The sequence below is a fragment of the Pteropus vampyrus genome, unplaced genomic scaffold (genome assembly GCF_000151845.1).
Source record: "Pteropus vampyrus isolate Shadow unplaced genomic scaffold, Pvam_2.0 Scaffold140, whole genome shotgun sequence".
Classification (NCBI taxonomy): domain Eukaryota; kingdom Metazoa; phylum Chordata; class Mammalia; order Chiroptera; family Pteropodidae; genus Pteropus; species Pteropus vampyrus.
Window position 1 is genome coordinate 4,917,385 of NW_011888921.1, and position 12,162 is coordinate 4,929,546.

Genomic DNA, 12,162 nt, shown 5'->3' on the forward strand with positions numbered 1-12,162 from the left:
CTTTCAGAGGATCTTCAGACATCTCAAGATGGTTTCCCCTGTTTGGTACTAACTCAAAACCTTATTTCCTATTTGGATACTAATCCAGTTTAAAGCTCTGGCATCCGCACTCCCCCCGGGGCCTGTGCTGGCTACATTTGTGTTGCTATACTAGGATTGCTGTGCCATTTGACTTTTTTCTCAAATGGCTGGTAAAGATTGTTTTTCAGGAGCTGAGAAGTATTTTAAAACTTAAGACACCACCTCCAGCAATTTTTAATGTCCTTATGCTTTCTGAACTTATAATGTACATTTCCTCAGAGGCTAAGTCCTCTATTTACATCCTATTTGCCTGTCTCTAGATTCCTTTTAGATGTAGCCAAAGTACAAACTTGAAAGAATGTAAACTGTGCAAAGTGATTATAAGCTCATCCTAACCTTTACAGATGTTTTCACCTCCTCGCCTTGCAAAACAGTGCTCTAGCAAGTGTACGTGGCTTAACAGTAGTCCTATTATCTGCAGATTCAAATCAATTTACATGCACACCTTGGAAGTAGTGGGTTTGGTTCCAGACCACAATAAAGCAATTACAATAAAGTGGGCTGTCATTTTTGGTAGAGGGTCTTGCCTTCAATTTGTAAAAAATGCAGTATCTTTGAAGTACAATAAAATAAGGTATGCCTGTACTTACTCCTAACTCATCAGTAATTACTCAATAATTTCAAGAACTAGATTAGCTCTGGATTAAAATGACTTTCAGCACATCATTCTTCCAAGTCTCCTATGACCTGGATTCTAACATTAGTTAAGGTGATTAACAGGTGTCACAATCCAGCTCTCTTGCTTTTATAGACCAGCCCTTGATATGACCACTGTGTTGCAGTCTCTATCCTCCAAGTGTAGAGAAAGTACAGAAGTCGAACTTTTCTCAATGCCTTTACTTTTAGACACGAGGGGAAAATCTTATAAGTACACATGAAAAGACACAGACATGATTCACAGGTAAAAGCGAAGACGATCTAACCAGAAAGCTTAAAAGCCTAGCAGCGTTGAAGCTATAGTTGAGTATGACATATTGCAGGAATAAAGGAATTAGTATTCCTCTCCTTCTTCCTCACCCTCTCCTTCAACAGAATCCACACCAACCTCCTCATAATCCTTCTCAAGGGCAGCCATGTCCTCACGAGCCTCTGAAAACTCTCCTTCCTCCATGCCCTCACCCACGTACCAGTGAACAAAGGCACGTTTGGCATACATCAGGTCAAACTTGTGGTCCAGGCGAGCCCAGGCCTCAGCTATAGCTGTAGTGTTGCTCAGCATGCACACAGCTCGCTGTACTTTGGCTAGGTCTCCACCAGGCACCACAGTGGGAGGCTGGTAATTAATGCCAACTTTGAAGCCAGTGGGGCACCAGTCCACAAACTGGATGCTGCGCTTGGTCTTGATGGTGGCAATGGCAGCATTGACATCTTTGGGAACCACGTCCCCACGGTACAACAGGCAGCAAGCCATGTATTTACCGTGGCGAGGGTCACATTTTACCATCTGGTTGGCTGGCTCAAAGCACGCATTGGTGATCTCTGCTACAGAAAGCTGTTCATGGTAGGCTTTCTCAGCAGAGATGACAGGGGCATAGGTGGCCAGAGGGAAGTGGATGCGGGGATAGGGTACCAGGTTGGTCTGGAATTCTGTTAGATCAACATTCAGGGCTCCATCAAATCTCAGGGAAGCAGTGATGGAGGATACAATTTGGCTTATCAGTCTGTTCAGGTTAGTGTAGGTTGGGCGCTCAATATCAAGGTTTCTACGACAGATGTCATAGATGGCCTCGTTGTCAACCATGAAGGCACAATCGGAGTGCTCCAGGGTGGTGTGGGTGGTGAGGATGGAGTTGTAGGGCTCAACTACAGCTGTGGAAACCTGGGGGGCTGGGTAAATGGAGAACTCCAGCTTGGACTTCTTGCCATAATCGACAGAGAGACGTTCCATCAGCAGGGAGGTGAACCCAGAACCAGTTCCCCCACCAAAGCTATGGAAAACCAAGAAGCCCTGAAGACCTGTGCACTGGTCAGCCTGTAGGAGAAGAAAAGAGAAAATGTAATTCTTCAACACCAGGATGCTTTTTCTTACTTAGAACTTCTATTTGTTTTTTCTTTAAATCACAAACATATCTGATTGATGTAAGCACAAGGAGTGGCAAAATAGCTCCATAACCTAGGGATTCCAATTACTATAGTGAGGAGCAGTGTATTCTACAATTTGGCATGCACCAAAGAATGAATGCTGTAGTTTGGTCTCTCCACTGAACTTGCAGGGAACCCTTCATCACCCCATTTTAAATATATTTCAAACTGGTACTCACCAGTTTCCGAATTCGGTCCAAGACAAGGTCAATGATCTCTTTGCCAATGGTGTAGTGCCCACGAGCATAGTTATTGGCGGCATCTTCCTTGCCTGTGATGAGCTGCTCGGGGTGGAAGAGCTGGCGGTAGGTGCCAGTGCGAACTTCATCTGGAAAAGGGAAACAAAGCGGCCACCTATCACCAACAAACCTGTACAAGCCTGCTCAACCCCACAGCATCAACAGGGCCCCAGGACACACGTCTTGCCCCAGACCCTTGGGATCTCACTTGGGTTACTGAAGTCAACTCACCAATGACCGTGGGTTCCAGGTCTACAAACACTGCCCTGGGCACATGCTTGCCAGCGCCTGTCTCACTGAAAAAGGTGTTGAAGGAGTCGTCTCCTCCCCCAATGGTCTTGTCACTTGGCATCTGGCCATCAGGCTGGATGCCATGTTCCAGGCAGTAGAGCTCCCAGCAGGCATTGCCAATCTGAACACCAGCCTGGCCAACGTGGATGGAGATGCACTCACGCTGTAGAAAAGGAAAACATCAGGATCAAACTCATCTAGCGGCAACTATAAAGCAGAACAAAATATGTATGGAATCAATCTTACAAATATCCTTCTAAAAATGAATTAAAATGTAATACTCTTTTTTCTAAGCAAGACCACTATATCTTTTGACCTACAGTTATTTTCCCCATCTAAATTGGGAAGGCATCTTCCCAAACTAAGCAATCTTAGTCACATTTCCCTGCTTTGAAGGTTTGGGATAGAGAGACCATCCATCTAGGGCTCAGGCCCTATAATCCCATTTTAGACTAGGTGGCCAGATTTCCGGGCAGCTTTCAGCTCAGGAAGCACGTGGTCAGAGCAGTGCAGAGGAAATGTCTGGCCCTAGAGATGAGGGGCGGGGCTCTGCGGCACAGGATGAATGAGCAATTCAGGGTGTGCGCGCCCGCCCTGAAGCCAGCGAGACCGCGCAGTTGCAGAGGGACGAAAACAGCCACGTTGGCAGAGGCGCAGCCGCGGCCAACCATCCACACTCCCCGCAGGCGTTGGGCTCAGCCAGCACCTCTACATCTGTCAGAGCACAGCAAGAGATTATCGGCATTCCAGATCTGGACTAAGATCGTATTTCCATTCTCTCAAAATTCCTCACCGCCACCATCTGTTCGCATACGCATTCCTAATGCAGCAGAGAGGCCATGGAGGAGCAGATGGCCTCTAGGGGTTGTTGGGAGTTAACTGCCCTCATGTATTGGCACAGTACAGCACAGTGACAGAGTCTTTCTCTACATTCATCTTATTTTCATTTATAAAACAACGAAAAGTCTGGGCAGAAGACACACCCTCGCGCCAGAGCCGCAGCGGAGACTGCAGAGGCCTTCTCCCGCCACTCCCTGGCGGGGCGGTAACGGTCGCGCGTGCGCTTTTGTGTCAGGCTTCTTCCCGCCTCCGCTTTTCGCGCCGAGGAGGAAGTGAGGGAGGGGAGAGCCCGCGCGCACCCGCCAAAGGCAGGGGAAAGATAAGGGGGATGGGAACGTGAGGGAAAAGACTGTAGGGTCTTGGGGGGCCGCGCCCAGGTCTTAGGGGCTAAATAAGAGCCCTCACTAGGGTGGAGGGAGCCGGCGCCCCGCCATCCCGCCCCCAGAGTCCGAGAATCAAAGGCGACGGTCTCCTTCTTTCCCGGCCCTAGCCATTCTCCACAAGCCGGGGTCGATCTACTCCCACCCTCGCCTCTCGCCTTGGTTTTTTGCCCCGCAAATGGAGAGCGCTGGTCGTAGTTCTCTATAGTTAGAAGCCTTCCGTGAACCCCCGGATTGTTTTTCCCCGTTTCCCCGAGCGATGGCGGCGCCGCTCGAGGCCCACTCACCATATCTACGAGTTAGCAGGCGCAAGCGACAGGAGTAGACACCGGGTCCCGGTTACCGTCCCCGACAAGCTAAGAGTCGAGGTAAGTAACGCACTGGGGGGAGGGAGGTGCCAGAGCCGCTTAAGTAGCGGTCCAGGGAGGGGTGGGCGGGCATAGGCGGTGTCACGGCTGCGGGCCCCTCCCCTGGCCTGGCGGGCCCACTTGGTGCCCGGCTCTGCCGCCGCAGAGGCGGGCTCCACGGCTGGAGCCCCCTCCTTGCGTCCACCCTGTGGGGCTGGGGCCTCCGCGCCTGCGGGCCTCGAGCTCGGGTGCTGCAGTCTGCGGCGCATGGCTGCCGGGGCCTGGGCTGGGCACGGGCTAGGAAACAAACCATCCTGGGAAGGGAAGAGGAGCTTTGCCTTAATTTGGACGAACGCTAAGACTTAAAAGTCTATACGGTTTTAAAGAAGAAGCACCATGAAATGCAGAAACTTCTGGCCCGGATAGCTCAGCTGATTATGTTCATGTCACAATTTGTCAGTGAGTTTTGCCTTTGCCTTTTCTCAGTTCCTTTAAAGTGCATTCTGTACTTCCTTGATCATGTGGAAGACGCGAGGTTTAGAAAATAGACTAGTTTTATTTGGTTTACTGTAATGACTTGTGCTTTAAAGATAGCAAACGTTGGAAGCAAAAACCAGTCATTCAAAGAGAGTACCTAAGCATTGATCCAATTGTTAAAAGGGCCCCATTTTTAGACCTCAACCAACTTTATAAAACAGCCTTAGGGGCTTTTAAAAAAGGGAGATTTAAAGACACATTTCAAATTTGGTAGCTGAATTGAGGAAGTGAAGACAGAAACTTGGGTAGGGACGAAATTGACACAGAAGGATTTTAGGAAGCAGGGATTCCTTGTTAATTTTGTAAAACTCTATAATAAATAACTGCTTTCTGTTAAACGTCAACCCTAATTGAAGAATAAAAAAATTTTTTAAAAAATACTGCTTTCTGTTATGTCAAGATAGATCAGTTGGTTATAGCTTAGTGCTAGGAGGCCCAGATTATAATGAATAGACTGTTTTCCTCCCCTTTCAGGAGAATCTACTTTAAGACTGTAAACCACATTGGTAACCTTTGGAAATGCATAAGGAGGTTAATTAGGGTTAAAATGTGGCTTTAAATTGGTTCTAACAGAAATTTATTACTGTTAGTACACTATTTAAAATATCCTCCCAGTGATATGGTATTAGTAACATAAAAGGTAAACATAAGACAGTAAAAATTCATAGTTCAAATTCAGTTATTACCTGATTCAGATTTGGTAAAGCCTTCATCCTTCGTGCCACAGAAATAGCTAATTTACACTGTTAATATGTGTATGTAGTTTGTAAGGATATATATTTATATATTATATATGTATTTTCCACTCACATTTACATGAACCTAGAATACAAACAAGATACTCATTTACTTCTAATAAATATTTTTTGTAGTCCTGTTAAAAGGTTTTCGACTCAGATCCCAAATTTGCACACATTTCGCAAACTGGGTTATAGGGGACAGGAATATATTTGAATATTGTCTCACTTATTCTTGACATAAAAATAAATCCTATTAGTTTCAGGTTGTCTCATTTATTCTTTTTTTTTTTTAAATTATGTGTCTTGTTCTTAAAAGGAGATGGAAATACAGGCATACATTTTATTGTGTTTTGCTTTATTACGCTTCATAGATACTACATTTTTTTACAAATTGAAGGCGAGACCCTTTTATTGCAGTGGTCTGGAACCAATCTCACAATAACTCAGAGGAATGCTTGTCATTAGCTTGCCTTAACTGGAAGAGTGAATGTTAGGGAACCACCCAGCTGAACTCCATTTTGCTGTCTGCTCTGGATGAAAGCCATTTGAAAGCAGGCACCTCCCTCCTCCTAGCTCTCTGCAGAACCTTAGAGCTTTCACTGCAGAGATTTGCTGCTGTGGGCTATATGTCTCCCCAGATACCTTCCTAAAACCATTAGCTTTGCTAGCCTTGTTTTCTGTGAATTCCCATGTTGTAAATGAGAAAGTATTTGAGGGTTTCTTTTTGTGTGTGCGTGTCCCTGATGATACTCAGGTTTCAGAGAGTAATAGAGCCAAAGGGACGTTTATACCAGATATCTAGTCTGATATCTATTTGCCAGAAAAATATTGAATAATGCTAAGTTAATTGATTTTGCTACCTCTTAAGTAATTGAGAGGAAAGGCTGACATTTTTTTTCTTTTTTACACATATCAAACTTATATGGATCTATTTGTTTATATTATATATGGATGTATACACTTTGTCTATATTTAAAAACTAAATAGTTATCTTTTGCTGGAATATAAACAGTATTATCTATCCAGTATCTTAACATTTTAACTGATTATATAGGTCTTTCTTTTGTTGGACTGTTTTAGGGCCTGTAACTATTTGCTTTGAGTCTTTGATGTAATTGGAGACCCTGTGCCTTTTGAGTCGCCCCATCTTTGCTACTTAATATTGTTGCCATTTGTTACTGTTCTAAGCAGTCAGTAACATTTTTGATAGTTTCATATTGTGGTTAGACACAAAAGTTCACAAAAAGTTTTGTTCATTAACCTACTCTCCAAGGAAAGACACAATTAAGAAATAGCAACTACTTACAAAGCAGCAACTATTTTCAAACATTTGGCCTTTTTTTTTTATTAGTGTTATAAATTTATATATGCCATTTTAGGTTGTTTTTCCACAGATGGTATAGGAGAAAGAAAATGGGCTTTACTTTCAGATAGTGCTAGATAAAATTTTATCTTTGTCAGTTAATAGTGGTATGACTTTAGGAAAAGTTTTCATTTATTTATTTATTTGTTTGTTTGTTTGTTTTTGATGCCTACAGCACCTGGTATTTCTGGGTGGTCTCCAATCCAAGTACTAACCAGGCCTGACCCTGCTTAGCTTCCAAGATCAGATGAGATCGAGCACATTCAGGGTAGCACGGCCATAGACTGGTATGACTTTAGACTCCTAATTATCTTTCTTGAGCTTCATTTATGAATGGGAATCAATATTAGCTTAGAATCATCTTTTTCTCACACTGTCACATTCAATCCCATTAGTAAATTCTATTAGCTTTATTTTCAAAATATGCCCATCATTTTTTAAAATCACATCACCTTATAGTGTTTATAGAATCTGAAATTACCTCATTCATATGTTTATTTGCTTATTTAAAATTTTTTCCTAATTAGAATTCAACTCCATGTCTGGTTTTGTGGAAGTCAATCTTGGTCGCCCTTCCAAAAACCACCTTCTTCCATTCTTTGCCAAGAGAACCTCTTTTTGTTTGTTTGTTTGTTTTTTTTAAAGGGTAGTTATGTGCTCAAACCCAGGGGACAAGTCAAGGAAACCCTTTGCCAGATTCTTATTTTCTCAATCTCCTTCATAATTGAATCCAGTCTGGCCAATGGACATAAAGGGAAGTCTGCTAGGGTATTTCTGGGAATGGTTTTTCTCCCTGATCAAAAGAGATTGTACCCTTGAGCAAAACCCCTTTGTTTCACTCCTCTCCATTGCTTTTTGCTTTTGGAAATGTTCTGTGAAGGTATGATGCCTGGAGCCAACTTAGTACCTTCAGGGTATTAATGTGAATAGAATCAAAGAAATGCCAACTTAGTGTCTGACACCGTGAAACTGCTGAGCCAGTCTTCAATCCATCTATCTCCAGATTTATTATAGTAGGTGCTTAATATGTAATTTGTTGCTGAATGTTGAACTTGGTGACTGATTGGATACACAGTGTGAGGGAAACTAAAGAAAGAGGTTAATTTTCATGTTTTTGGTTTAAATAACTGGTCGAATGGCAGTACTTTTCACTGAGATCAGAATACTAAAGGAAGAAGGAATAGGAACTGAAGAAAGGACACAGGAGAAGCTAATAGTTCAGCTTTTGACACATTTTGAGTTTAAATGTCTGTGATACATATATCTGGAGATATCCAGTTATATATGCAGATGTGGAGAGAGAAGAGAAAGACAGATTTGAGAGTCCTTGAGATTTAAGATAATTAAGCCATGGAGATGGATAGAACACTAAGGGGGAATGTGTAGAACTTAGGAGAGTGGTGGCGTTAGTAGAGAACCTAGCCTTAGTAGGGAATCTGAAGAATGAACACATTTAAAGTAGAGAGGAGGAGTCTATAAAAGAAGCCTGAGAAGGATTGATCAGAGAGGGAGAGCTGGGGGTCTCACAATCCAAGGAAAGGGAAAGTTCAAGGAGAAGTGGTATGTCAAATGCTGCAGAGAGGTTAGGTAGTATAAAGACTAGAAAGTGTCCATTTTATATGGAAAACAATAGGGCTTCTATTTTTGTTTATTGGATAAATATTTATTGAGAGTCTACCATGTCAAGAACTCCTTTTAAGTGTTAGGTAGATAAAACGACAGACAAAGTACATCCTTACCCTTATAGAGTTTATATTCTAGAGAAGGCGAAAGAAAATGAACATATAGCAAAGAGACATGAAATATAATGTTAGGTATTAATAGGTACTACTTTAGGTAATCTAGGAAGGCCTCTCTGAGGAGGCCTCTCTTCTTTGAACGAAGACCTGAATGAAGTGATAGAGTAGGCATTTCAAGCAGAGGAAACATCAAGTGCAAAAGCTCTGAGGTTGAGGGTGTATATTTTTTTTTAGGCAGTATCAATAAGGTCAGTGAGAACAGAGCAGAGTAAGTGAGGGGAAGAGTGTTATGAAATGAGATCAGAGAAGTAGCCAATGTCTAGATCATGTAAGAGTCTTTCTTATTAGCCATGGAAAGACTGTGTTTTAGTCTAAAAATCGTAAGAATCCTTTACATAGTTCTGAACAAAGATATGACATATTCTATTTTATATTTTAAAAGGATCATTCTGGTTGCTATGAGAATAAACCATAGAAAGTTAGGAGTGGAATAAGGAATATGAGTTGGAAGGGAATTGTAGATGAGAGGTGATAGTTGCTTGGACCAGGGGTGGACCAGTGATGGAGGTGGTAAAAAGTGGTGGGTTTCTGGATGTATTTTGAAGGTAGTGCTGACAGGGTTTATTAATGCATTGGATGTAAGGTGAGAAAGAAAGAGAAGTCAATCATGACCCCAAGGTTTCTGGCCTGAGTAACACTGGGGAATACTGAAGGAGAAACAGGTATAGGGAAATGGAGGGAATCCAAAGGTCAATTTTGGACATGTTAAGTTTTGAGATGAGGTGTGTTAGGCATTGAAGTAGAACATGTATTCTTTGATAAATATTTAAATTAATACAGTAGTCCCCCCATATCTGCATTTTTCTTTCCCTGGCTTTAATTATCTGCTGTCAACACATCACCACAAGAAGAGAGAGTATAGCACAATAAGATATTGCATTGTATGTTCACTGCCCATAGTTAGAGTTCTTTCTGTCACCACACATTTGACATCTTTTATCCTCCACCCTCTGGTAACCACTAGTCTGTTGTCCATGTCCATGTGTCTGTTTGTCCTGTTTGTCTGTTGCTTTTAGGTTTATATCCCACATATAAGTGATAACGTGGTTTTCAGCATTTTTTGTCTGGCTTATTTTGCTTAGCATGATTATCTCAAGATCCATCCATGTTGTTGCAAATGGCAGTATTTCATCTGTTCTTATGGCTGAGAAATATTCCATTGTATTAATTTAAATTTAAATAGTCACATGTAGTGCCTACTATATAGGACAGTGCACATCTAAAAACTTGAGTATTTGAAGTTTTTATACAGAGAAGAAAGGAAGGCTCAATTTCCTCAGGTTAAATGAGAACTTGGTGACAAGGCACTTTGAAAGTAATGAAAATAAAATGCCAATAGTAACTAAAGAGGACTAAGGAGAAGATTTTAAGTAGAGATTTACCATGATCTGAATTTACGTATATCAACTATATTCTATGGGAAAGGAGCACAGATTTGGGAAATATTTTTAAAATTGAGAAAACAAGTTTTATAGCAGTTACAAAGGGAAATATTTAATAGGCTGATGTTTATTCTATGAAAAGAAAACGGAAAGCTCAATATTGAATGGTAAGACTTGTGGTAATTTAAAAATTCTTTTTTCTGCTTTTCTATAATTAACAAAGTTTATTTAATCTAGATGTATTACTTTTTTATAATTACAATTAATGTAATAAAAAGGTCAATATAAAGTAAAATGGTAGGTTAAGGTTCTAAGAAATACAAGTATTTATTTTTGACCTATACCTACTTTGTAAAAAAAAATAGCAGCTTTATTAAGATAGCAGGGATTATACAATCCACTCTTTTAAAATGTACTTTTTTTTTTTTTAAGTATATTCAGAGAATTGTGCAGCCATCACTGCTCTCTAATTCAGAACATTTGTATCACCCTAAAAGAAACTTGGTACCCATTAGCAGTCACTCCTCATTCACCCCTTCTCCAAACTCCCGGCAACCACTGATGTACTTTCCATTTCCCTGGATTTGCCTATTCTGGACATTTCACATAAACAGAATCATATAATATGTGGCTTCTTTTACTTAGCATGATGATGTTTTCAAGGTTCATCTATGTTGTAGCATGTATCAATACTTCATTTGTTTAAATTGCCAAATAGTATTCTGTAGTATCAATATACATTTTCTTTATCTATTCATCAGTTGATGGACATTTGGGTTGTTTCCACTTTTTGGCTATTATGAATAATGCTGTTATGAACATTTATGTACAAGTTTTTGTGTGCCATATGTTTTACTTTTCTTGGCTATATATCTAAGAGTGGAATTTCTGGATCATATGGTAACTCTATGTTTAACATTTTGAGGAACTGTTAAATTATTTTCCAAAGTGGGTGCACCATTTTACAATCCCGCCAGCAATATATGAATATTCCAATTTTTCCATTTCCTCACTTATAATTGTTATTTTTTTTTATTATGGACATCCTATTGGATTTGAGGTGGCATCTCATTGTATGTTAATTTACATTTCCCTAATGGCTAATCGTGTTAGGCACCTTTTCATGTGCTTATTGGTCATTTGTATATCTTCTTTGGAGAAATGTTTATTCAAGTCTCTATTCCTACTCAGGATATTTCAAAGATTTTATAAGCTCTGTGCCAGGAACTGGAAGACAAAGACCAAATATTTATTTTTTATTATAGCACAGCCATATAATTTGCATTTACATTTATTCATTTGCATTTCTTATTTCTTTTGTTTACTTTTCTTGATTTACTAGCTGAGACCTTCATTAAAGTGATGAAAGTAGCGGTGGTAATGAGCATTCTTCCCTTGTTCCTGCTCTCAAAGGTAATGGTTTTAATATTTCAATTTTAAGTATATTTGCTGCAGTTTTTCTTATAGATATCTTTTATAAGATTAAAGTTTCTTTAGTTTGATAAAAATTTTTATCATGAATGAGTATTCAAGTTTAGCAAATTCTTTTTCTGCATCTATTGAGATCCTCTTTTGATTTTTCTTTTACTCTGCTAATGTGGCAAGTTATACTGATTTGTTTCCTAAAATTAAAATAACCTTGAATTGCTGTGATAAATCAAACTAGGTCACAATGATTCATATTTTAGACTATACTATTAGGTTCGGTTTGCTAATATTTTCACGGATATTTAAATCAATACGTGGGGAATTGTTCTGTAATGTTGATTTTTCATACTTTTTTCTTTCAGATTTTGGTATAAGGGATTGATAGATTCATAAAGGAATGCACCATTTTTTCTGTTTTCTGGAAGAGTTGATGTAATATTGGAATTATTTTTTTCTTGAAATTTGGTGGAACTGCTAGTAGAGCAATCTGAACCTTGATGTTGCTGGTGGTGTTGTTATGGGAAGTTTTTTTTTGTTTTACTTCTTGATCGATTTCTTTAGTGGTTATGATTATTCAGGTTTTTTCTTTCTTTCTTTCTTTCTTTCTTTCTTTCTTTCTTTCTTTCTTTCTTTCTTTCTTTCTTTCTTTCTTT

General features: G+C 40.1%; 1 protein-coding gene and 1 pseudogene across 2 annotated transcripts in view; both read right to left on the reverse strand.

The window, feature by feature from the left end:
* Positions 1-900: 900 nt before the first annotated feature.
* The window catches only part of TUBA1B (tubulin alpha 1b), a 34,492-nt gene continuing 23,230 nt past the window's right edge, over positions 901-12,162 (reverse strand). Inside the window, exons 1-4 of one of the 2 annotated variants that reach the window (XM_011368269.2) lie at positions 4,201-4,340; positions 2,634-2,856; positions 2,343-2,491; positions 901-2,053 (exon numbers count right to left, since the gene is read on the reverse strand). In XM_011368269.2, the coding sequence (XP_011366571.1) occupies positions 1,073-2,053; positions 2,343-2,491; positions 2,634-2,856; positions 4,201-4,203 (1,356 nt within the window). In that variant the 5' untranslated portion in view covers positions 4,204-4,340 and the 3' untranslated portion in view covers positions 901-1,072. Of the gene's footprint in view, positions 2,054-2,342; positions 2,492-2,633; positions 2,857-4,200; positions 4,341-12,162 lie in introns of those variants that run through there. The other variant, XM_023535412.1, reaches the window with a different exon arrangement.
* On the reverse strand, positions 7,067-7,185 carry LOC111744776 (annotated as a pseudogene).